This window comes from Hemitrygon akajei, chromosome 30 (genome assembly GCF_048418815.1).
Source record: "Hemitrygon akajei chromosome 30, sHemAka1.3, whole genome shotgun sequence".
NCBI classification, from domain to species: Eukaryota; Metazoa; Chordata; class Chondrichthyes; order Myliobatiformes; family Dasyatidae; genus Hemitrygon; species Hemitrygon akajei.
In genome coordinates, this window is record NC_133153.1 from 27,245,927 (window position 1) to 27,271,380 (window position 25,454).

Sequence of the window (25,454 nt, forward strand, 5' to 3'; positions counted from 1 at the left end):
GGTTTTGGCCACTCTTGAGATAAGCAGAAATGATGGCCAATATCATCACACTTGTTGAGTGGTGCAGATCACATCTTCCATCATAGAACTAAACTGGAGATTGCCATTTAGAAAATACAAACTTTAGAAGGCTTGAGAAAAGTTCAGCCTCTCAGTTTTGAATATTATCTGTCAATATCAACGGCTGCCGCTTATTATCCAGTTATGTCACATTTTCACTGTAATTATGTGCTGTCAAGTATAAGGTAACCGGTCCCTGGAGCACCAACACCTAATGTTGTCTAAAGACTCCAGACTTCTTTATCCATTGATCTGTACTCTGTTTATTGACCTGACATTCATAATTTATGTATCTACTTAAAACTGACTTAGTTTCTGAAAAGTCATGTGATTGTAGATTCAGGTGGTGGATTCGGTCTAGTACATCGCAGGTAAATCCCTCCCAACCATCGAGCACATCTAACATGAAATGCTGTCTCAAGAAAGAAGCATCCATCATCAGGGATCCCCACCTCCCAGGTCAAGCTCTCTTCTCAAAGCTGCCATCAGGATGAAGGTACATGAGCCTCAGGACTCACACAACCAGGTCCAAAAACAGTTACTACCCCTCAACCACCAGGCTCTTGAATAAAAGGAGATCTCACCTTAAGGACCCTTTATCTCAAGTTCTTGTTATTTATTGCTACTTATTTAAATTTGCATTTGCACACTTTGCTGACTTTTGTACTCTGGTTGGTCTTTCAATGATCCCGTTATTGTTACTATTCTATAGATTTGCTGAGCATATCCACAGGGAAATGAATCTCAGGGCTGTATGTGGTGACATAAATGTACTTTGATAATAGAATTTACTTTGAACTTTGAAATTTAAAACTACACAAGTTTGTGTAATTCACGTTTTGATAGCAACAAGGATTTAAGATTGATGTCACCAACAACACTTCAAATTCGGGCACCAGCTTTTGGTAGAAATATTAGGCAATACCTTTGATATAATTACAATGTGGTGACTGTCTGGGGAAGAAAACCAAAGGAAGGGTGGAAGAGATAAATTCTGCCATGATTTTAATGCAGGTGAGAACTGCAGAGAACTGAGATACTGAAAGAGATACCCTGCACTTGCTGTGTGATTACTTCTTATAAATTCCCTTTCTGTTCAGCATTATATTTGAAAATTAGATTTGTGCCTCTATTTTGACAGGATCCTCCAATGGCAGAATTGACAGGTACATGTTGTGAGAGGGGATCGAGAGAAGATAGTCTCAGAATGATAAATCATACATTTTTTCTAATGGTTTGTTCCACCTGAAAAAATGATGAATACACACATCCCCTTTAATTTTTCTTAAAGATTAAGAAAAATGGTCAACACTGCATGCTTATAGTTTTGAATCTTTTCTTTGACCAATAGAGTAAGCAAAGTCTGAGGCTCCAGGAATCCAGTGCCTGAGTGTCACACCTATGCAATGAGTTACCAATCCAAGTAGCAGCAACATGTCATCGTCAGCGAGGTTACCGAACTCCTATCTAAAGGGTAGGGTTTTGTTCAATAGGTAACCAAGCTGAAGTTACTCAAAATCATTTAGATCCACTCATTTATTATATGTACACCAAAACATACTATGAAAAGCATGTCTTCAGAAAAACTGAACTGGCACATCTCCTGACTCATTTCCCTGTCTTCCAAGGACACTTCCGGAGGAGCCATAGGTGAAGGCCTTATTAAGATTAATTGAATTTACATTCAATGGCCATTTTATTAGGTACACTGGTGCACCTGCTCGTTAATGCAAGTATCTAATCAGCCAATCATGTGGCAGCAGCTCAATGCATAAAAGCACGCAGGCATAGTCAAGAGGTTCTCTTGTTCAGACCCAACACCAGAATGGGGAAGAAATGTGATCGAAGTGACTTTGACGGTGGAATGATTACTGGTGCAAGACAGGGTGGTTCAAGTGTCTCAGAAATTGCTAATCTTCGTGGATTTTCACCCACAGGTGTCTAAAGTTTACAGGGGATGGTGTGAAAATGAAATACATCCAGTGAGCGGCAATTCTGTGGGTGAAAATGCCATTACTGAGAGATGCCAGAGTAGAATGGCCAGACTGGTTCAACCCGACAGGAAGGTGACAGTAACTCAAATAACCACATGTTACAACAGTGGTGTGCAGAAGAACATCTCTAAATGCACATCTCATCAAACCTTAAAGTGGTTTGGCTACAGCAGCAGAAGACCGCAAACATCCACTCAGTGGCCATTCTATTATGTATGGGAGATTTGTATGGAATTATCGTTTTATGTAACATGAGGCAGCAATAATAAAAAGAGAAGGTTTGTTGACATTGAAGTGCCAGAGCAAAAGCCACTGCGGTGGGTTGCGGTTCTGATTAATTGACTGGCTGAGTTCTCAGTGTTCTTGTACTTTGTGAAGGCAAGATCCTCAGCAGAGATAAACTACGCTTAGATCAATTCCATCCACATTTCTGTGAAACTGCACAGCAGTCATACCAATGAACTGAAGATTAAGGAAGGGAAAAAATGAATTTGTAAGGCAATTTTTAAATCAAAAGCATAGGAAAAAAATACAACTTAGGAAGCTGCGTTGTTCTAAATGCACTTTTGTCTTTTGGGATTAAAAAAAAACTGTTCCAAAGGCTAACTACTATCACAAGGTGTGCCTATGTCATCATCAGCGAGGTTGCTGAACTCTCTTATCTAAAGGGTAGGGTTTTGTTCAACGAACAGCAATTCACTGCTTTGAAATGACTACTTAATTCAGGAAATGAAATGGCGCCATTCATCCAAACAATCCAGGATGCCTTGAATTTCCCATTGCTGGAGGAGCCAATCTCACACCTCAACCTTACAGTGACTGATGAAAACTATTTCAGACTCCGCTGCAAGGCTGTGAACAAATAACCTGAGCTGGCTCGATAATTTATATGGATTCTCTTCATGGCAGAATGAAACAACCATCATTGAAAATCAGCTTCTCTCAAAGTGGAGCTCTATATTATGAAGTATGACAAATTAGCAGCATGAAGGTTTGCTTGTTGTGCAACGGAGCTGGCAGATCCCATTACCAGAAACCAAAATAAAGCACCCACAGGTACTCCAAGGCATTTGTAAACATAATGATTGAGGAGTGAGGAATTTCAGTTGTGTAATGAATGGCTAACTAACTTTGATTGGAAAATCGTGAATAATTTTGAATTTTCTCGAAGAGGAAACCTTAACTTGTAATGACAGTAAAATATTTCTAAAAATGGATTGGTATCATCCTTCTGTAACAGATAAGCAAAATATACCCACTCCTCCATAGATATCTACCCTCATCAGCTTGTCCTTCTATCATTCAGTAGTCTGAAAGGTTATCCATAAAGAGAAATAAACTTGAAAAAGGAAAATAAATTGGGTATCCTTGGGAAAAGGGTGGAAAGCTGAATTAAGAGGAAAGTTCTTCCAAAGCCAGCTAAAAGGCTTCTTTCTTTCTGTGCAACACTAACCCATGTAAAATGATATCTATCTTCTTGCAAAAACTCTCTCCATTATACTCCACGTCCTCTGTGCCCCTAAGCATATGCAACTACATATTTCTATACGAGGGAGACATTGTCGAATGTTTCAGACTTTCTCCCTCACATACTGTAAGTTCATTAGTCTTTACCTTGCAGCAGCAGATACAGAGTGAACCAACCCAAAAGGAATTCCAGCGAGCCCCTCATTTTTTTTTGTCTTCCAGCTGCAGGTGTGTCCGAGGTCCAACGTCAATGAGTCCTGTAAGAAAGGAGGTAAAATTGATCTTCATCACTAATTCCGAAAATCATCTTTATAAGCATTAGCAATGATCCTATCAAAATAATGAAGGGATGGACCAAGAGATTCTGGAGATGCTGGAAATACACAAAATGCTGGAGGAACTCAGCAGGTCAGGCAGCATCTATGAAAAGACACAGTCTTCATGAGGGGTCTGGGCCCAAAGCATCAACTGTTCGTTCCATTCCCTTGATGCTGCCCGACCTGATGAAGGAATTGTGACTTTATGAAGTCACAGCTAATTAGTTTATTCAATAGGCAGGTAGCAACCAGTGGTCATTGGTTAAGAGTGAAAGGTGAAAAGTTTAAGGGGAACACGAGGGGAAACTTCTTCACTCAGAGGATCGTGAGAGTGTGGAACAAGCTGCCAGCACAAGTTATGTTTGCAAATTCGATTTCAATGTTTAAGAGAAGATTAGATAGGTTAATGGATGGTAGAAGTACGGAGGACTATGGTCAATGGAAGTAGGCATTTTAAATGGTTTGTCTTGGACTAGATGGGCTGAAGGGCCTTTTTCTGTGCTGTATTTTTCTATGACTCTACAACTTACTACACTATTGAATGTTTCCCATAATTTATTGATAATTGCTAAATTTTACTTGTTGATAAATTGCTAATACATGAAGACACTAGAGACAGCAGATGCCAGAATCTGGAGTAAAAACAAAGCGAACGACTGGAGAAACTCAGGGATCAGGCAGCACTGTGGATGCAGAAGGACAGTGTTTCTGGATGAGACCTTGTATCAGGACTGAAGGTTAGACAGGAGAGAGCTAGTATAGAGACGTGATGTAGAAGGGCGAGGCAGTAGCCAGCAGATGATGTTGGTGACGGGCAGGTGGAACCAGGTAGGAGAGAGGAAAGAGGCTGGGTAACGAGGGTCAGAGTTGGGGAGTGGGGGGGGGCGATGTTTGGTTAGAGAATCTGGATGGATCAGAAGGGGAAAGAAAAAACACTGGGGTTATGCAGGAACTGTCATCCAGACATGTAACCCACTGCGTCCTTTAGCTCCTCCTGTACTGGTTCCTTGTGCCTATAGTCCATTCCTTATCAGGTTCCATTTGTAAACCAACTTTACTTATCAGACTCCAGTATCTGTAGCCTTTTCTCATCTCTACTTCTCACCTCCTAGCCTCAGTTTATACCGCACCCATCCCCTCCCACATCCCCCACCCCAACACAGCCAGGCCCTCTAGCTCGATCTGCCCATCATCCCCCTACACTCACAAGAAACTCTGCAAAGCAAATCCAAAGCAATACACACAGAATGCTGGAGGAACTCAGCAGGCCAGGCAGCATCTATGGAAGAGAGTGACCAGTCGACATTTCGGGCCGAGACCCTTCATCAGGACTGGGAAGAAAGATGAGGAGTCAGAACAAGGTAGGGGGGAGGGGAGGAAGAAATACAAGGTGGTGGGTGATAGATGAAGCCAGGAGTGGGGAGGAGGGCGAGGAAAGAGTGAGGTAATTAATTGGTGCAAGAGATAAAGGGCTGGAAAAGGGGGAATCTGATAGGAGAGGATAGAAGACGTGGAAGAAGGGAAAAGGGAAGGAGCACCAGAGGGAAGTAATGGGCAGGTAAGCTGATAAGATGAAGAGCTCTTGAAAGTGAGTCTGTAGATTGTGGGAACATCTCAGTGAACTGGTTTGAGGTTTTCAGATTCCATCAAAAAGATGAATATTGCTCTGGAGTTAACCACAGCCAATTGGCTCAATAACCCCTTAAATTTACTTCATTGTCTCTTTCTTAATAGGCTCAGACTCATCAATTATAAAAATTTCATGATATCTGGTAGTTTCTTTAAAATATAATGATAATAGTATCTTCATTTTTTTTTTTTTTAAAAAGGTACAGCCCAGAACAGGCCCTTTTGGCACTTCGAGCTATGCCAGCCAGCAACCCCAGATTTAACTCTAGCCTAATCACAGGATAATTTGCACTGACAAATTATCCAAACAAGCGTTATGTCTTTGGACTGTGGGAAGAAACTCAAGCACCCAGAGGAAACCCACTCGGCCACAGAATGTACAAACCCCTTACAGACAGCGAACCTGGGTCGCTGATACTTTGAGCTGTTGTGCAAACCACAATACTACTGTGCAAACTCCGAAGACATTTTCTTGAAAAGGTATGTAAAATAATTATAAATGTTCTTATTTTATTTATAACGTACAGACATAAAAAGTACCGTTTTGAACTAATCAACATAAACACAGTGCTGGAGGAACTCAGCAGGCCAGGCAGCATCTATAGAAAAAGGAGTAAACAGTCGATGTTTCAGGCCAGCCTGAAATGTCGACTGTACTCTTTTCCATAGATGTTGCCTGGCCTGCTGAGTTCCTCCAGCACTGCGTATGCGTTGCTTGGATTTCCACCATCTGCAAATCGTGTTTAGATTTTAAACCAATTCCTGAATTTGAACGATCTCAGAGTCAGGATCCATCGACCACCACATGAGGTAGCAATTGAAGACAGGAAAATCTTTGTAGGAGGGAAGAGTTAGATTGATCTTAGTGTAGGATAAAAGAATGGCACAACCTCGTGTGCCAAAAAGCCTGTACTAGTGCAGGAGAACAGGTTCCTGCCTCTATTGTGGCATCCAGGACATTTCCGGGCGGCATGTTGCAAGTGTCCAATCAGATACCAGTCAGCAGCAGGGAGGGGAGTCCTGACTGGTCAGTTCTCTCTTCAGTCAGCTTCCCCTAATTGTGCAATGCTCGCAGCTTCCTTGTTGTGGAGATCTCAGACCCATGAACTTAAGTTTATCGACTCCTGAGCAGCCAGGAATCTCATGGACATCTCTCCAGCTCAAAGATGGGGAGTTCAGACTTGGGAAATGAGGGAAAAGATCCACATCAAGACCCTGAACGGTCGACCTCTGGGCACAGGCCTAATCCACCTTTCCACCCAACCCCTCCAACTTGTGCCCGAAGGCAACCACAGGGAAGAACTCTCCAATCTGGAACTGCCACTGGTATTTGGTCTCCCCTGGTTATCCCGACACAACCCGCGGATCGATTGGTCTCTAAAAGTACTCCAGTAGTGGGGACCGGCATGCCTGTCTACCTGTCTGGGTCCGTTCCGTGAACTCCCTCCTGTGTCAGCTAAGGATGTGGACCTGTCTGGGACTCTGGGTGAATATGCGGATCTCCCCAAGGTTTTCAGTAAAAAAGGCCCCCACCCTGCCCCCACACCGGCCATATGACTGTGCCATAGACCTCCTACTTGGCATGAGTCCTCACCACGGCTGCCTCTTTACTCTCTCTCAACCTGAAACGGTGGCTATGGAGGAATACACCAAGGAGGCATCGGCCATGGGGTTCATCCCTCCATCAACCTCGCCGACAGGAGCAGGCTTCTTCTTTGTGAACAGGAAAGACGGCAAGTTCCGTCCCTACGTCGATTATCGGACCCTGAATAACATCACTGTGAAAATCACTACCCTCTTCCTCTACTGCCGCCTGCATTCGAACATCTCCAGGGAGCAGCCAGATTTTCCGAGATTGCGTGGATCAACGCTTACAATCTGGTTTGCATGAGGGAAGGCGGATGAGAGGAAGACAGCTTTCAACGTCTCTAATGGCCATAAGAGTACTTTGTGATGCCTTCTGTCTGCCCAATGCCTACGCTGCATTCCAGGCCTTGGTCAACAATGTGCTCAGGGACGTATTGAACCCGTTTGTGTATTTAGAGGTCACCCTCATCTATTCCCGCTCTCATCAGTGACACGCCCAGCATATCTGGAGAGTACTCAGACAGCTCCTTGAAAATAACCTGTACGCCAAACCAGAAAAATGTGAATTCCATAAAGGCTATATACTTAACCCAGCCAGTGTTCAAATGGACCCTAGTAAAGTTCAGCGTGGTCCGAACCATCTACAGTCGAGCGGGTACGGCCAATAGGTTTGCGAAATTTTATGGCCACTGCATCCGGAATCTCGGCTCTATCGCGGCTCCCATGAAGACGACCCCGGCAGCATCCCATTGACCGACGGTGCTCTCAGCGCTCATGCGGATAGCCGGCTGCACGCTTGTGCCTTTCTTTCCCGTCGCTTGACTCCCGCCTAGAGGAACCACGACGTTGGGAACCGGGAGCTTCTGGCTGTCAAGGAGGTCCTGGAGGAATGGCGACACTGGCTGGCAGGGGCAGAGCGTCTTTTCTTGTTCCGGACAGACCACAAGAACCTCTCTTACATTCAGAATGCAAAGAGACTAAACTCTCATCAAGCCCAGTGGGCTCTCTTCTTCACAAGGTTTAATTTCATCCTCACCTGTTGAGCCGGCAGCAAGAAGACCAAGGCTCTCCGGGCTTCTCAGCTGCGCACACAGAAACAACATGTCCGACAGGCTGATCAACTCTGCCGACAGGTAAGGCCATTAAAGCTGGGAGAGGAGGTCCGATTGGTATCAAGGGATCTTCCCCCGACAGCCGAGATCTGTAAATTGGCTCTACACTATGTGGGATCTTTTGTAGTGGAAAAGGCTGTCAACAAGGTGTCGTATAGATTCTGTCTACCAGCATCATTGAAGATCCACCCAGTTTTCCTCTTTTCCCAGCTCAAGCCGGTTACTACCTCTCCCCTGGCCCCAGTCAGCCCACCTTCTCCTCCTCCCCACTTGGTAGATGGTTCCCTGGTGTATACAGTGCAGCACCTCCTGGCATCTGGCCGGGTACGTGGGAAGGTCCGGTACCTTGTGGACTTGGAAGGGTATGGTTCTGAAGAACTTCCTTGGATCCCGCCGAAAGACAATCTTGGACAAGTCACTCATCCGGGACTTCCAGCCGGCACAGGGCTGAGGCGCCTAGAGAGGAGGACTGTCACAATCACAGATTTGGCAATTGTGCTTATGAATATACATGTGTCAGCTAAATATTATTTCATTGTGATGGTATTTAACTCCATTCTTTTTGTTGTAGTGCTCGTCGAGACTTGAGCAAAGCACATAAACGTGCCTTCTTGTGTTGGTGCTTGCCTGAGAAATTGGACTGACGTTGAAGACTAGCAGTATTCATTTTATGTTTAGTTATTCCTTTCAGCCGCTGTGTTGGCATCGTTTTCCATTTGAGATTTTGGCCTTGCGTTTGTTTCCCTTTCCCTCTAAACCTCATTCTTATTGAAGTCTGTGAATTATCGACTCGCTTCAGCGTCGCTCCCTCTCCGCACTTGGGCCACATCCGAATGAACTGACAATGGGACCATAATGGAACAAGCAGCAATAATGCGTGCTTACCTGATAGTTGGAATGGTTTTCAGAGGAATTAGAACAGCTGTCCACAGCCATTTTGTATGAAAAGTAAAAAAAATTAGACACTAGAAATCTGAAATAACAGAAAATAATGGAAGTACCCAAAGGGCTTTGGAAAGAGAAACTGAGTTAATACTTGAAGTGAGAGACGATTCGTTAGAATTGGCTCACCTTTTGAGCAAGGGTCTTCAACCTATAGTCGTGTTTCTCTTTTCACAGATACTTCCGGCTGTTTCCAGCATTGTTTGGTTTTAAGCCATTTTGTTTCCCTGCTGTCGAAATTGAGTGGATCTCTCTCAGTTTCATATTAAGATTGACCAGAACATAGCGATCCCCAGGTTCTGCTTCATTACGTGCGTTATGTGATTTACAAGGTCCATGAACCAGCAGGTTATAGCCCTCAAGGACAAATGAAAAGGCCACAGCCTTTTTCAGTTAGAGAAGTGAAAGGGTGTGATAAAGTAGATAAAACAGTGGAAGAGTTTACTTATGGAAGACTTAGAAAAGTTTCCACTCAGTGGGGGAGTTCAATCCAGGAGTTATAAATGCAGTAGAAGCTAAACAATACAGAAAGAGAATTCGCATATTTTTACCCAAAATCGGTAGAGTGTGGAACTAATTACCACATGGCGTCTGTAGAATAACTTACATTGGGGTACTTAAAGGAAAGCATGATCGAGAAAGCTATGGGGGAAAATTGCTGGCATCTTGGACAAGTTCAAAGCTTCCAAGTAGATTTCTTATCAGAATGTGTATATTTATGTCACCATGTACTACCCTGAGACCACAAGACATAGGAACAGAATAAGGCCATTTGGCCCATTGAGTCTCCTCTGCCATTCCATTATTATCCCTCTCCATCACCCTACCTTCTCCCCATAAACCTCTGACATCCTGATTAATCAAGAACATATCAACTTCCACTTTAAATATACCCAATTACCTTGCTTCCATAGCTGCCTGTGGCAATGAATTCCACAGTTTCTCTACTCTCTGGCTAAAGAGATTCCTTCTCATCTCTGTTCTAAATCAATGCCCTTCTATTCTGAGGCTGTTCCTTCTGCTCCTAAGGTCTTCCACCGTAGGAAACATCCTCTCCACATCTACGCTTTTTAGTATTCAGTTGGTTTCAGTGAGAGTCCCCTCACCCACCCATATTGAGTACAGGCCCAGAGCAAATGATTGCTCCTCATATGTTAACCCTTTCATTCCCAGAAATTCCTCTGGACTTCTGCAATGCCAGTACACCTTCTCTTAGATAAGGGGCCCCAAACTGTTTGCAATACTCCGGTCCTGCCAAAGGGGTTCAACCCAAAATGCTGATTGTACTTTTTGCCATAGATGCTGCCTGCCCTGCTGAGTTCCTCCAGCATTTTGTGTGTGTTGCTCAGATTTCCAGTATCTGCAGATTTTATTTTCTCTTGTTCACAATACTCCAAGTGCAGTGTGACCAATGCCTTATAAAGACTCAGGATGGGATTCATTTTCTTGTGGGCATTCACAATAGAACAAAGAACTATAATAGACTCAATGAAAATCTACATACAAAGACTGACAAACAACTAACGTGCCAAAACAAACATCTGTTTGTGCAAAAGGTCATGCAGGAAGAGGTTCCAAAGATAATTAATTTTGCCATTGACCATTTGGAATTTGATAGAATGGTTATTTTGATCACAAGCAAGAGGAAATTTGCAGATGCTGGAAATCCAAGCAACGCACACACAAAATGCTGGAGGAACTCAGCAGGCCAGGCAGCATCCATGGTAAAGAGTACAGTTGATGTTTCGGACCGAGACCCTGCAGGACTGGAGGAAAAAGATGAGGAGTCAGAGTAAGAAGTGGGGCAGGGGAGGAAGAACCACAGGGTTTTAGATGAAACCGGGAGCGGGAGGGATGAAATAAAGAGAAGGGAGGTTGATCCGTGAAAGAAATACAAGGCTGGAAGACAGGAGACCATGGAAGCAAGAACAGGGTGAGGACCTCCGGGGGAGGTGATAAGGTGAGAGGGGAAAATGGGAATGGTGAAGTTTGGGGGTGGGAAGCAACACTGGAAGTTCAAGAAATCTATGTTCAGGCCATCAGGCTGAAGGCTACCCAGACTGATCACAAGGTGTTGCTCCTCCAACTTGAGTGTGGCCATTTTCATTTTGATTCTAATTCTATATGACTATGGAACAGTGTGAATGCCTCAAAATTTTGTCATATGCTTTTACACTATATTGGGTTTACATTGGGATCTTTAAAATTTTACACGTAGTATGTCACAATAGGAAGAGACCGTGCATTTAGACTTTTGATTGGCCTGTATTTTGCACTTATTTTAATGTTTATATTTAGGCATTTAAAGATTAATTAAATTCTGAGGTAAATGCCAATGTCACATTCAGTATCAGTATCTCTAAACTCTGCGTTTTATATCATTGGGTAAAATAATCGTTGGATACAAAATGATAGGCATAAATCTAGATGCATGAACATTGAAGATGGCAATGTCTCTGAAGAATAGGCCCTTTGTAATATCTGAGAATACCTTGCAGTTAATGGTCCAGCTTCTGTTTCCTTAGGCGAAGTCCAGATTTCAGATTAATGTGTTTAAAGAGTTGGTGATTAAATTTAATGTAACGTGTGAAACCCCAGCAAAGCTTTGCTTAAAGATGCGAAAGATTTACAGGGTACTGCCAGAGCTCAGCGCATACCCTACGGTATTTTAACATTAATTACTCTGGACTTGTCTTCATCCTTCCTTGGGCAACTACTACAACGGAGATATTTAGACATGCAGAAAGCAACGCAGATAACTCCTGGAAACACGTCCCTTCCCAGTACGGGTGGCGTATATGTAAATGGCCATCTCACACTTTAACGGCATTTAAAACATAGAATGCCATTTATTTTCTTGGGACTAATTGACTGCTCACCCACCGTAACAGAAGTGACCTGAATCAATCAGGCCAATTTTTTTTTAATTATTGTATGACATTTCATGTCAGGCCAATGTCATTTCATAATCTTAAACGAGTTCTGTAATTCTTGCATGTTATCAATGGAATAAGAGAAACGCCTCGCATCTCAGTTACGCTGGTTCTTACAGTATTTTCCTCGGCTAATCGCAACTCAAACAAGATTCACTGCCAAAGTATGTAAAGGAATGCATAGCCCACGCCGATAAAACGGAACTTGTGCCTTCTTTATCATGTTATAAATTACATCGACATGTGCATACTTATCGTCGTAACACAACTGTATTCTTATATTAGTACATTATCTAAACCTCTCCACTGCTTTTTCACTGACTTACCTTGTATATCACACAGTGTATATCCCAGTAGAGAGGGAGCTGCAAGAATGCGGCTGGCTATGTTAAACCAATAGGAGCAAAGTCAGAATGATGACCTTCAGCTGTGTTGTAACCAAAAGTTCAATAACACCCGTAAACCCAGCAATCCCACTGTCACTTATCCTTCAAACTCCCTCACAGAGAGAAAACAATTATAGTACCGAAGTTCATCTCAGCGATACACCATTGGCTGTTTCCGGTTTATGTACTCTGCTGTTTGGTGTGATGGGTATGAACTCGGGCAGGACCATCAAAAACAATGCTGAGCCGCTGGAAAGCTAAAATAAAACAGAAGATGTTGACAATACTCAGGGGCCAGGCTGCTTCTGTGGGAAGAGAGTGCAGGGGACAGATGATCTTTTCATTTGCCCTCCTGCAGGCACAAGTCTAGGGGAGAGCAACTTTATAGAGTCAAAGCCTCCAGAGAGCTGCCTGCATCAGATAAAGGATTGTTGATTTTCAATAATATTAGTGGGTCATATTTCCAGAGGGATCTGAGCAACCCACAAAATTTAGGAAGAGGCAGAGCAAGGTTGGAATATCTCTCAAGTGAAAGAAAGGAAATCAGTGGCATGGCAGTGTAGTGGGGAGGCATGGCAGAGTAGTGGTTAGCACAATGCTTCACAGTACAAGCAACCCCAGGCTCAGTTCCCTGAACTGTCTGTAAGGAGGTTGTATGTTCTCCCTGTGACCACGTGGGTTTCCACCTGGTGCTCTGGTTTCCTTCCACAGTCCAAAGACGCACTGACTGATAAGTTAATGGGTGATTACAAATTGTCCCGAGAATAGGCTAGGGTTAAATTTGGGGTTGTTAGGCTCAAAGGGCTGGAAGGGTGTATTCCACACCATGTCTCAATAAGTAACTACTGGAAGTGCTGGAAATCTGATGTTACTAATCTTCATTCTTGTCTGACTTTAAACTGTAGAGACATCCAGACCATTCTCCATTTTTTTTAAATTTCAGGTCATCATAGTTGCAAACTCAGTCACCTCCATCATGGGCACTAGCCTCCCAGCAACCAGAATGTCTTCAAGGGGCGATGCCTCAAAAAGGTGGCATCAATCATTAAGGACCCCCATCATCCAGGTCATGCCATCTTCTCATTGCTACCATCAGGGAGGAAGTACAGGAGCCTGAAGGCACACACTGAACAGTACAAAAGTACCTGCTTCCCCTTTGCCATCAGATTTCTGAATGGACATGAACACAACCTCACTACTTTTTTCCTCTCTCTCTCTCTCTCTCTGCACTACTTATTTAACTTTTAAAATGTATACTTACTGTAATTTACAGCTATGTATTGCAATATACTGCTGTTGTGTAACAACAAATTTCACCATATGCCAGTGATATTAAACCTGACTGATTCAATGTGAATGGACAGAAGCATTGACTTTCTCTTCCCTTAGATGCTGCCTGACATGTGAGTATTTGTGTCACCTTTTAATTTTATTTTAGGCAATTCAGCTTGGGATTGGTCAGACCGAACACAGATTATGGTGAGCCGTTTCGATCCTCTTACCTAAGAAAGGATGTGCTGGCATTGGAAAAGTTCACAAGAATTGTCAGAATTATCCTGGGAACGAAAGGGTTAATGTATGAGTAGTTGGTAGCTCTCGACCTGTACTACTCTGTTTCTATAACTCATGGTCTTCTGCTGACTGCCCTTTGAAAGACTACAAATTAACCCCACTGGATTGTAATTTCTACCTCATTCTGCATTTGGTTTCATTCTTAAGAGTATATCGAATTCCGATTTGAAATTTACCATCGAGTCCATTTTTAATGTCATTCCACAGAGCTCATTCAATGACAGGGACATGGAACTGCATGGTCTGGACCAATTCTCGATATAGAATAATGCCAATTTCTTTAGTTTTCTCAAGCAGGAGAATTTCTCCCATGCCTGGCAATATTTTAGTTAATGTGATTTTTATTCCTAAGGAATGGTCACTTCAATCGAACAGGGCTCCTGCCCTAGCAAGCCACTGCATTAGAAAAAAAAACATACCTTGATTTTTTTTCCCTACAGAGAGGGTATTACATGTTCCCGTGCTTTTTAAATGAAGACAGGAAGATGAGAAAATTTATTTGCATTTTGACTCCCTTTCAACCATCTAAGGGTACTTCTGCTTATTTGTTGTTCCAACAAACTTTTACATAGTCCTTCGTGAACAGATACATGGATAGAAAAGGCTGGGAGGGATATGGGCCAAGGACCTGTTCAATACTGTACCAATAGTTGTGTAACTTTATGCTAGTAAGGTGGCTACTGCGAAAACGTTCTAACTGGTTGCATCACTGTTTAGGATGTGGTGGGGGGGGGGGGGAGGGAAATCAAAATAAGCTGCATGGAGTTGTAAACATCATCAGCTCCATCTGTAGTATCCAGAACATCTTCAAGGAGCAATGCCTCATAAAGGTGGCATTCATCATTAAGGACCCCCATCACCCAGGTCATGTCTTGTTCCCATTGCTGTCATCACGAAGGAGGTAAAGAAGCCTGAAGACACACATTCAACAATTCAGGAACAGCTTCTTCCCCTCTGCCATCAGATTTCTGAATGGACATTGAACCCATGAACATCACCTCACTACTTTTTTTATTTCTATTTTTGAACTAATTTTATTTAACTCTTTAATATATACACCTACTGTAATTCACATTTTCTATTTATTGCACTGTACAGCTGCTGCAAAGACAAATTTCATGACATCTGCTGCTGATATTAAATATGATTTCTGATTCTGATGATGCCAAATTGTCCTATTGCAATGATGCACCAAGGTCATCATTTCAAATTTACTACTTTTTTTTAAAAAAAAGCTTCAACCTTACACCCGAGGCCCAAATAATTGAGTGGCATTGCCATATGTCAAGACATTTTGCAGTTAATGAAAAATACTACAGATGCTGGAAATTTGGACCTCAGACTGCAAGTGATGTAATAACTCAGCAAGTCAGGCAGCATCTGCGGAGAGAGAATCAGCATTAATGTTTCAGGTTATAACTTCTTCAGAACTGGGAAAGAGTTTTTCCCCAGTCTCAAACCTGAACTGTTAACGCTGGATTTCTCTCCAAAAACGTTGCCTGGCCTGCCTAGTTAACCCAAAGCTTTCAGTTTTTGTTTCATTACCTTGTTGTTCTCTGAACACCAACTCCACTACCCACCCCCCAACCCCTGTCCCAATCACCACTGACATAAAATGGTCCCAAGCCTGCGGGTCTGTACTTTAAATAACAATTCAACAACAATGGCATCAAACCCACCCGTGGTTTTGTTGTTCGGCGTCGGTCTGCTGGTGAACTTCAGCCGCAGGTTACAGGAGCTGGTATTTCTCCTCTGCCAAAGTGCCGTCAGTGGAAAGTTTTCTTGTGTGTGGTGAATTCACCAGAGCAACTTATCTACAAACTCACATCCGCAGGAGACTGCAGGAAACTGGAAGTCGAAGAGAAAAAAAATCCCACGAATGAGCGTGACCCAGAGGTGAGGTTGAAAAGCGATATGTCCTTTCACCCAGTTTACTTTTAAGTGCACACATTAATCACACTCATTAATCGTTGTGTTGATTTCACCATAGTATGACTTGTGGGAGTTTCGATACTAAATAAATTGTTGTCTTTTCTTCCCCATTTAGATCAGCTCTCAATTACAACGAATTTTCTGCCTACAAAAAAAAATTCATTCAAATGAAATGTTGAATTTAGAGGCGTTTTGTTGGTAATATTTTCGAGCTTTAAATCAAATAACCTTTAGTGCTGAGTCAAGATGTTATTACTTGAGCTGGATACGAACTCTGTCATTGAACGCGTTGGAATTTTAATGAATAACCAGAATTTCTGAGACCGCAAATCTCGTTTTAGTAGCAGCTACAAATGATTAACCAGTAACAGCTGACGATTAAAAGCCAATACAATTTCACAGTCGAGCACAAAAAGGTTTGCATTATTTTTATATTATTCGTTAAGAATATTATCTTTATAAAATCCGTTTCCCACAACATACCCGACCACCTGGGCCCTTCCAGCATTTTCAATTTTAATTGCATTTTTATCTTCTCGCTCTCTGATAAACGCTATGGTCTGTGAAGGTGTTTCCCGTACGGGAAATATACAGGCAGTTTGGACGCAGCAAATCCCCGCAAATAAATAAAGGCGCAGAGGTGCTGGCAAATTGGAACACCTCTCTCTCCCCTCTCCGTTCCCCTTTCCTCCTCCCTCCTCTTCTCCAAATGAAATCCAATAAAGTTGAAATGATGGGAAGGTCAGCATGGATGGCCTCCAAACGTTTAAAGGCACTTGTGGAAACTCCCGAAAAGGCTTTGAATGTTGGTGCCTATCACAACGTATAAGAGATAAATGGTGGCCAGGAAGCAGGAGAAGTCTCCAGCTTTTCATTTTTACAGAAGTGCACCATGATCCTTTTGTACCTCAGCCTCAGGGTTAGAGGACTGTGAGTGTGTGTGGTGGGGTGGGGGGGGGGGGGGTTTATGGAGCTTATTGCCTGTTGCGTTCTGTGTTCCTCTGCCAAGCAGTTGTGGGCATGCTATGTTGGCGCCGGAATGTGTGGCGACGCTTGCCTCCAGCACACCGCACCGCAAACAACGCTTCGATGTTCGTGTGGTAAATAAATCTTGAATATGAAATTGCTCCAAGCTTTAGCTTTCCCTGACTTTGAAAGTTCTCCTGCTCTCCAAGTCTCCGAGGTTATAACTCTGATTTTGGCGTCCAGCTCGACACCTTCTTCCACAAGTCTACCATTGACTCCATTTGTCTAAAACCCCAAGCTCAGAAATTCACTTCCCTCTCCAACCCTAACCTTTTCTTTGATTGTGGACCAGATCAAAAGGTTGCCTCAAATTTGAGGGCTGCAGGGCTCTTACTACACGGTACAGTTTTATGTTCTGTTCTCTCCCGCATCTCTCTCTTTAAAATTGTGGTTGCCACAGATCTCTCGGACCATCATTCTGACATTTTGTCCTGTAACAATTTTTTTCTGATTATGCTGCAGAGGAAGATGGCGGCAAGCTCAGATGCAGCGGCATCCCTGGGTCCAACCAAAGGTGTTGATTGTTCTTCCTTTACATCTTTTTCACGACTTCAGGACACTGCTGGTTATTAAGGGCATCAAGCATGGCAGGTCCACCCTGTCAGTAAGTTGCTGGATAGTGATGGAGCTGGACTTGTTGTGCTCCATACTGTTTCAGCCACCCAAGGAAGAAGGAGGTGGTGCACAAACCAATGGACAGGGCCGATTGTCCTGGACATTCCTTCGCTGGTGAGACGGATGGTGGGGAAGCTGCGTGGCCTTGGTTGTGGCACGGACCAGGCCTCATTCGTGCCTCGGAGTCACCTGTTGCGGCCGCCAAGGAAGGAGACGCCGGAGCTAGCTGTGCGCTGCTGGATTCCGCGCTGGTCCCTTCCATCAGTACTGCCCTCCCGTGTTCACTTGACGGGAGACGAGCTGGATTGCATTGGACTGCAGCTGTACTGTGCTGTGCAGAAACATGGCTCCAGGACAACCTCCATGCACCATCAATCTACAGGCCATGACACTCAGGTGACGTTATTTATTTTAATACTTTTTGTTGACTATGATTTTCTGCTGTATAATATTATCCGCTATATGTGCTGCGTGTAGACTTAACACTGCTTCATTTGGCTGTGTTCATGTGCATGGTTGAATGGCAAACTTGGGAAGGGCCTTTGTGTGACCGACAGTTCTGCAGAAATTTCAGTTGTCATTTACAGGTAACCCTAACAGACTGCACGAAACACTGCAGTTAATTTCACAGAGATGAAACAAAAGTTTGTTGCTTGTGCAAAGTGTCAAATCTGAAGTTTGTTTCCAAGGAGGTGGAAAACTTACAGTCACCAGGCATGAAGCAGAACGGAAAAATTGAGCATTGTACAGTGTCACATTTTAACTTTATGACAAAATATTTTTATATCAGAGTGTCTATAAGGCAATACAAGATGTGGTTGCTAAGGCCATTGACAAAGCCAATAGTTTCAGTTCTTGTTTTTAAGATAAGAGTAACAAGACTTTCTTTGCAATCATCTAGGAAATTGCATCTTAAAATCAGGACTCTGGGGAGCAGAATTATAAATGGATGTAATGTATTGGGCTGCTGGGGCAATTCCAAGATTAATTTAATTTTGCACAGGGTAATTTCATGGAATTGTGCACTGTTATGCAGACAAACCTCCTTACTACAAGCTCCACAGAATCTTAAGACACACGGTTTTGATCAGTACAAATTCATCTAGTGTGTATTGCTTAAAAACAAATGCCCCAAAATTAGATTCAAATATCCACCCTCCATAAAATTCAGCATTGAACAAACAGCGGTTGAAACCAAAAACACAAGATACTCAGCAGATGCTGGAACTCTTGAGCAACAGACACAAAATGCTGGAGGAAGTTAGCATGTCAGGCAGCGTCTATGAAGGGGTCGAAAAGATGAATGAACTGAATCTATGGACTGACCTTCAAGAACTCTACAAACCCATGTTCTCGCTATTATTTATCTATTATTTGCACATTGGTTGGTTGTCAGACTTTGTCTGTAATTTTTCATTGATCCTATTGTTTTTCTTCATTTTATTGTGAATGCCTGCAAGAAAATGAAGCCCAAGATAATACATGGCGACATATTCAGTACACACTTTGATAATAAATTCACATTGAACTTTGAATGTTGATTACTCCCTTCCATAAATGCTACCTGACTTTCTGAGTTCTTCCAGCAATGTGTGTGTGGGTGTGTTGCAGTTGAAACGACAAGTATTTGAGAATGAATGAGTCAGAACTAAGAGATTTATAAATGCTGGCCATTAGCATAACAGGAGACAGAGGAAATATATTTAATTCTCTCCCTCTTAAGAACGACAACACAGCAACATGGATGAAAATTAATCCAATTGCTTAACACTATTCTACCATACTGAAGCTGTAATTTGTAAATCAAACATGGCCCAATATTTTTCTTTCTCAACAGAAGATTGCTTTGATATTTACCAATTTGGCAAAGGAATCTTCTAGCAGCTTACAATTAAGTTTGCCTGCAAAGTGGGGAAAGTAAGTCTGTTTTAAGACCACAAGTGATAGGTCAGTTAGAAGTAAAGTCACATATTAAAGTGCTGGGATGCTAAATCAATGACATCAGTCCCAGGATATATTCTCTATGGCCCGAGGAATGTCACCATTGGAATCTGTCTTCACACTTTGCATATGTCCTCAAGCCCACCTGCCAAGCACCTCTTAGAGAATCTGAAGGTCACCCACACTTCTGTCCTTGGGTTCAATGCCCTGTGGCCACTGATGGGGCAGGTACTAAAAACAATGAGTGGGGATCTCATTGAAACTTATTGAATATTGAAAGATCTAGATAGAAAGGACATGGAGAAGATGGTTCCTATAGTGGGAGAGTCTACAACCAGAGGGCACAGCCTCTGAATACAAGGCTGTCCCTTTGGAACAAGGATGAGGTGGAATTTCTTTAGCCCGAGGAAGGTGAATCTGTGGAATTCATTGCCATGGGCGAGTCTTGATTAGTAAGGGTATCAAAAGCTACAGGGAGAAGGCAGGAGAATGGGGTTGAGAGGGACAATAAATTGGCCATGATGGAATGACAGCAGACTTGATGGACTGAATGGCCTAACTTTGCTCCTATGTCTTACGATTTTATAGTCAATGGTTTGCTTCGTGCATCAAATCTTCACAGGAACCAATTGTCCCTCTAATCCTTTGTAACACCAAGGCGCTGTTGCCCGCAGCGATGTGAATGGAAAACCCCTAACTGCTGGAAAGATTTTGGAGAAATCTGCAGAGGATATTAAACTCAACCAACTCTGTCTTGAGCATTAGCCTTCCCACCATCGAAGACATTTTCAAAAGGTGATGCCTCAAGAAGTTGATATACATCATTAAGGACTGTGTCCCCCACCCCCACACCCGGGACATGTCCTCTTCTCATTACTACCATCAGAAAATAGGAAAAAAGCCTAAAGACTGTCACTCAATATTTTAGGAAAGGTTTCTCCTCCTCCACAATCAGTTTCTGAACAGACAATGAATTAATCCATAAAAACACCTCCTCACTTTTTTTTTTGCTCTATATAATCACACAAAGTTCAAGTTAATTTGTTATTCAACCACATATGAATACAACCACACATAATTCTGGGGCCAGAAATAGTACCAACAGTCATGCACAGCAGAAGGCACACATAATACATATAAGACAACAGTAAAATACAGTCACACAAAAAAAATTGTGCAAGTCCCCTGAGCCCATAACTGTTGCAGCACTCTGCAGTCGAACACACTGTATCTTGTCATCTGCCAAGTGAACACTGGAGGGCAGCACCAGCTCCAGCAAGTACGCCACGCCACATCATCTCCAGTTGAGCGCACTGACTCTGCCACCTCTCTCACTCGGGCGGATACAAGCAGGCAACACCGTGGCTTGAGGCCTAGTTGGATGGCTTCTCTGCCATTCGTACCTGTCGTTTGCCAAAAAACCAGTGAATCGGACATGCAGCATTCCACATTAACAATGTCCAACAGGGTCTCGCGATCACAAGAAAAGTGACTAAGATGATCACTTGCTGTCGGACCGCCCACCTCCTTCACGCATCCACTCCAGTGTCTCTCTGACGCAAGCAGCAGCGCGTTCTGCACCAAGTCCAGCTCGCTCAGATTCTCCACTGATGAAGAACTCCCTGAGGGGGTAGACCAGTAACACTTTAAGTTCTTAATCTCCAGCAGGGTCTTGCGATCATATCAAAAATGTTTAAGAAAGACAATAACACTTTTGGTTGACTGTGTAGAAGCTGCAGCTTCTGAGCACACCATCATCTTATTGGAAGTCTCTCTGATTCTCTCCTTTTCTCTTTCTCATATATATTCTTATTGTAATTTCTACGTATTAATTCATAGTATATTTAATATCTTGCCAGTGTGTGTGTAGGCCTCCATTAGTCTCGATAGACCATGGATTTGCACCTTGGAAAGTTTCCAGGGCGCAAGCCTGGCCAAGGTTTTTTTTTAATGGAAGACCAGCAGTTGCCCAAGCTGCAAATCTCCCCTCTCCATGCCACCGATGTTGTCCAAGGGAAGGGCATTAGGACCCATACAGCTCGGCACCAGTGTTTTCGCAGAGCAATGTGTGGTTAAGTGCCTTGCTCAAGGACACACATGCAAGCCTCAGCCAAAGCTCGAACTAGCGACCTTCAGATAACTAGACGAATGCCTTAAACACTTGGCTACTGCCAACACTCTTGCCAGTACCGCTCCCGCAAAACATCAAATTTCATGACATATGTCAGTGATCCTCCAAGAAGACCACAACCTTATCGTTGGGTTTGGAGGCTTGCGTGCCTCAATGACCCAGAAAGCTATGTTGGCTAGAGCCAGGGCTTTATGATTTGGCTCTTGGTAGGATCACCGAAGCCAAAGGGCGCAAGTGTAGAGACCAGACTAAGAGTGGTCCACCAGTCCGCCAGGTTCGGGGGTTCAGCTCAAGCCTGACTGGTAAAACAAATTTTTTCAGCAACAAAGAATACTCTACAACTGAGTGCAGCGGTATTCCTGAGTCCCCACCCAGGACTTGCATGACTGACAGTAGTGAAAACGGACCTACTGACACGATGAAGGAAGCCCTGAACACTGCCAGAGATGGAGGACCTTCACTGCTGCCCTAAACACCAGCGGCATAACAGGCAGTAGAAACGTCAGTGATAATAAACCTGATTCTGATCTGATAGAAACGAGGGAGCCAATCTGGGAGCTCAAATGTGAGAATAAGAACAGTTGTTTTATTTAAACTAAGCCAAGGACATGGATATTGAATCAACAGGTAGATCGGGATCAAATGTCCTTTTCTCTATTTAATATACAATTTACGCTACTCCCTCTCTTATCCTTGGACTCACCAACAAAGAATTCATGTTACAGAAGCACTGTAATATGGTGGCTGAGAGTCTGGGCCAAACTCACCATTGAAACATTAACAGATGGAGGAACATGTTTATAATACCACCCAAAAACAAAAAATACTTCAGACGAACTCCAGTTCAGAGCACATTGAATCATTTAAACTGTTGATTTAATATTGCCAAAATACATATTTTAAGTGGGTTTCTTGTTATTTGGCCTTCTGGACTTCTCTTTATTTGTCTATGTAGGTGAATTCTTATATAAATCTGACTTTGTACAGGCCAGAATTGTCCAAAGTAAAATCCACCTTTGATAAAACATTTTAATCAAATATAAAAAACAGACAAGCATAACAAAGGAGTAGCAGAAGATTTTAGACTGTTCCACCTGACTGGGGTAGATTCAGAATCAGAATCAGGTTTAATGTCATCTGCATATGTCATGAAATTTGTTAACTTAGAGACAGCTGTTTAATGCAATACCTGAAAAATATAGACAAAAACTGAATTACAGTAAGTATATATACTAAATAGTTAAATTAAGATAAGTAGTGCAAAAAACATACATTTTTTAAAAAGTAGTGAGGCAATGTTCATCAGTTCAATGTCCATTTAGAAATCAGATGGCAGAGGAGTGGAAGCAGTTCTTGAATCGCTGAATGTGTGCCTTCAATGAGAAGCGGGCATGTCCTGAGTAATGGGAGTCCTTAACAAAAGGATGCTGCCTTTCTGAGGCACCACTCCTTGAAGATGTCTTGGATACTATGGAGGCTAGTACTCATGATGTAGCTGGCTAATTTTACAACTTTCCGTAGCTTCTTATGATCTTGTGATTTGCTTTTAAAACTGCAGGACTTCATAAGTCGGTAATGATGAAGAGCGTCAAACAATGAGCAATGAATAGGCTTGCCATCCTAAATGGGTGGTGGTGTGGGAGATGAATGGCTCTATGCACGCATCTGGGTTGCCATGGAGATAACAAGATTAAAACATATACACTCGGAAGCCACTCTATGAGTTACCTCCCGTGGCTAGTAAAGTGGCCACTGACTGTGTGCTGGTGGTCTTCAGCTGATGTAGCCCACCCACTTCAAGGTTCAACATGTGTGTTCAGAGATGCTCTTCTGCACATCGCTTTGGAATGCGTGGTTATTTGAGTTACAGTCGTCTGCCTGTCAGACTGAACCATTCTCTTCTTTCCTCCCTCATTTTCAAAGCATTTTCACCCGCAGAACTGCCACTCACTGGATTTTTTTGTTTTGTTTATCGCACCATTCTCCATAAAATCTAAATTCTGTTGTGTGAAAATCCCAGGAGAACAGCATTTTCTGAGATACTCAAACCACCCCATCTGGCACCAATAAGCATTCCACGATCAAAGTCACTTAGATTGCATTTCTTCCCCATTCTGATGTCTGGTCTGAACAACAACTGAACCTCTTGACCATGTCAGCATGATTCTATGCATTGAGTTGCTGCCGCATGATTGGCTGATTAGATACTTGCATTAACAGACGGGTATACATGTGTACCTAGTAAAGTAGCCACCAAGTGTATCACCAATGACTAGCTGGAGCAGCTTGGGGAGAGCATTGGAAAGAATGTTGTTTCATTTTATCCTTCTAATTGTTCTGGGAATATTCGAGATAGGAGAACAAAGAGCCCTTCCTAACTAGGTGGGATTGTTAAAGGAGGGAGTGTCAAGCAGCACATTTCGCTGTATGCTTTGATGTTTCGATGCACATGTGAGAAATAAAAATAATCTAATCTAGTCTAATTGAATAGTTTAATAAAAAGTCCAACATGATATGTAACTAGAGAAAGAGGCATGTGGAGGAGGACCTTCTACCTGAAGCGTTAGACTTCCTTCCATTTGGGAAAATGAGCTGCAGGCGCCAGTTGGATATGACAATGTACCTCACTGGTCTTGTTCCTGACAGCTTCCAGATAGCTCTGAGCTGGTTCTACATGAAAAAGTTCAAGGTACATTTATTATCAAGGTATGAGTGTAGCATACAAACCTGGAGTTCGCCTTCCCCACAGACAGCCACGAAACAAAGAAACACCGAGCAAGCTGTTCAAAGAGACATCAAACGCCCAGCGCAAGGAAAGAGAGCAAATCGTGCAAATGGCAAGAAATGAGCAAAAAAGCACAGAATATTCAACATCAAATCGCAGAGTCATTGAACCAGTCTAGCAATGTTCTGTTTAGTTCAATTTAGTGCTATGTCGTTCGTTGACTGCAGGCCGCAGAGCCTGTCTGCCCCGATCAAAATCACACAAAATAGAAATAAAAAGGGTAACCAGAAGACAGAAACAAGACCAAGAGTCTAATCCACAAACTGCATCAATTAAATCTTGCCGAAGAATGAAGCCTTTGGCACCAACCTTTTGGGGGGGGGAGAGGGAGGGAGGGAGGGAGGGGGGGAGAGGGGGAGAGGGAGGGAGGGAGAGGGGGAGAGGGAGGGAGGGAGGGAGAGGGGGAGAGGGAGGGAGGGAGGGAGAGGGGGAGAGGGAGGGAGAGAGAGAGAGAGAGAGAGAGAGAGAGAGAGACACACACACACACACACACACACACACACACACACACACACACACACACACACACACACACACACACACACACACACACACACACACACACACACACACACACACACACACACACACACACACCAGTATCTTGTTCAACTCTTAAATCGGAGAGAAATGGAGTTGATCATGGACTCACAACCCATCCCCAGGCGTTTTGGCCTTCAGGCCACACACGCCACTCCAAGCTGCACTGAACTTCCTCGGAGATCAGAATGGGGGAGAGTACTGTATGTGAAATAGTTACGAAGCAAGGCTCCCCACTGACATGTCATACTGCTGTGGAAGCAGCAGCACAAAGCACCTGGGATTTCCACTTCCATTCAGTCCAAACAATCCTAAAACTTCTCCCTTCATGTAGTAACAGGGGTGAGATCACTCCAGTTGAGTATCATGTTCCCTAAACGAGACTGTGTGTCCTCAGGCTGTGGATACTGCACGGGACCCACATAGCCAGCATGTCTGGGAGGATTCCCTTAGAGTGCCTGTGCGTGACTTTGTTTAAGATGGGG

General features: G+C 43.2%; 2 protein-coding genes across 5 annotated transcripts in view; one reads left to right on the forward strand and one right to left on the reverse strand.

Moving 5' to 3' along the window:
• LOC140718903 (organic solute transporter subunit beta) overlaps positions 1–15,856 on the reverse strand; it is a 29,193-nt gene extending 13,337 nt beyond the window's left edge. The window contains exons 1-2 of one of the 3 annotated variants that reach the window (XM_073033185.1): positions 15,679–15,856; positions 3,669–3,778 (exon numbers count right to left, since the gene is read on the reverse strand). In XM_073033185.1, coding sequence (XP_072889286.1) covers positions 3,669–3,726 — 58 coding nt within the window. In that variant the 5' untranslated portion in view covers positions 3,727–3,778; positions 15,679–15,856. Of the gene's footprint in view, positions 1–3,668; positions 3,779–9,237; positions 9,331–12,367; positions 12,501–15,678 lie in introns of those variants that run through there. The other 2 variants (XM_073033188.1, XM_073033189.1) reach the window with 2 other exon arrangements.
• LOC140718900 (dipeptidyl peptidase 8-like) overlaps positions 15,857–25,454 on the forward strand; it is a 72,751-nt gene continuing 63,153 nt past the window's right edge. The window contains exons 1-2 of one of the 2 annotated variants that reach the window (XM_073033181.1): positions 15,857–15,895; positions 17,420–17,968. The gene's annotated coding sequence lies outside the window, so the exon portion shown is untranslated. Of the gene's footprint in view, positions 15,896–16,161; positions 16,348–17,419; positions 17,969–25,454 lie in introns of those variants that run through there. The other variant, XM_073033180.1, reaches the window with a different exon arrangement.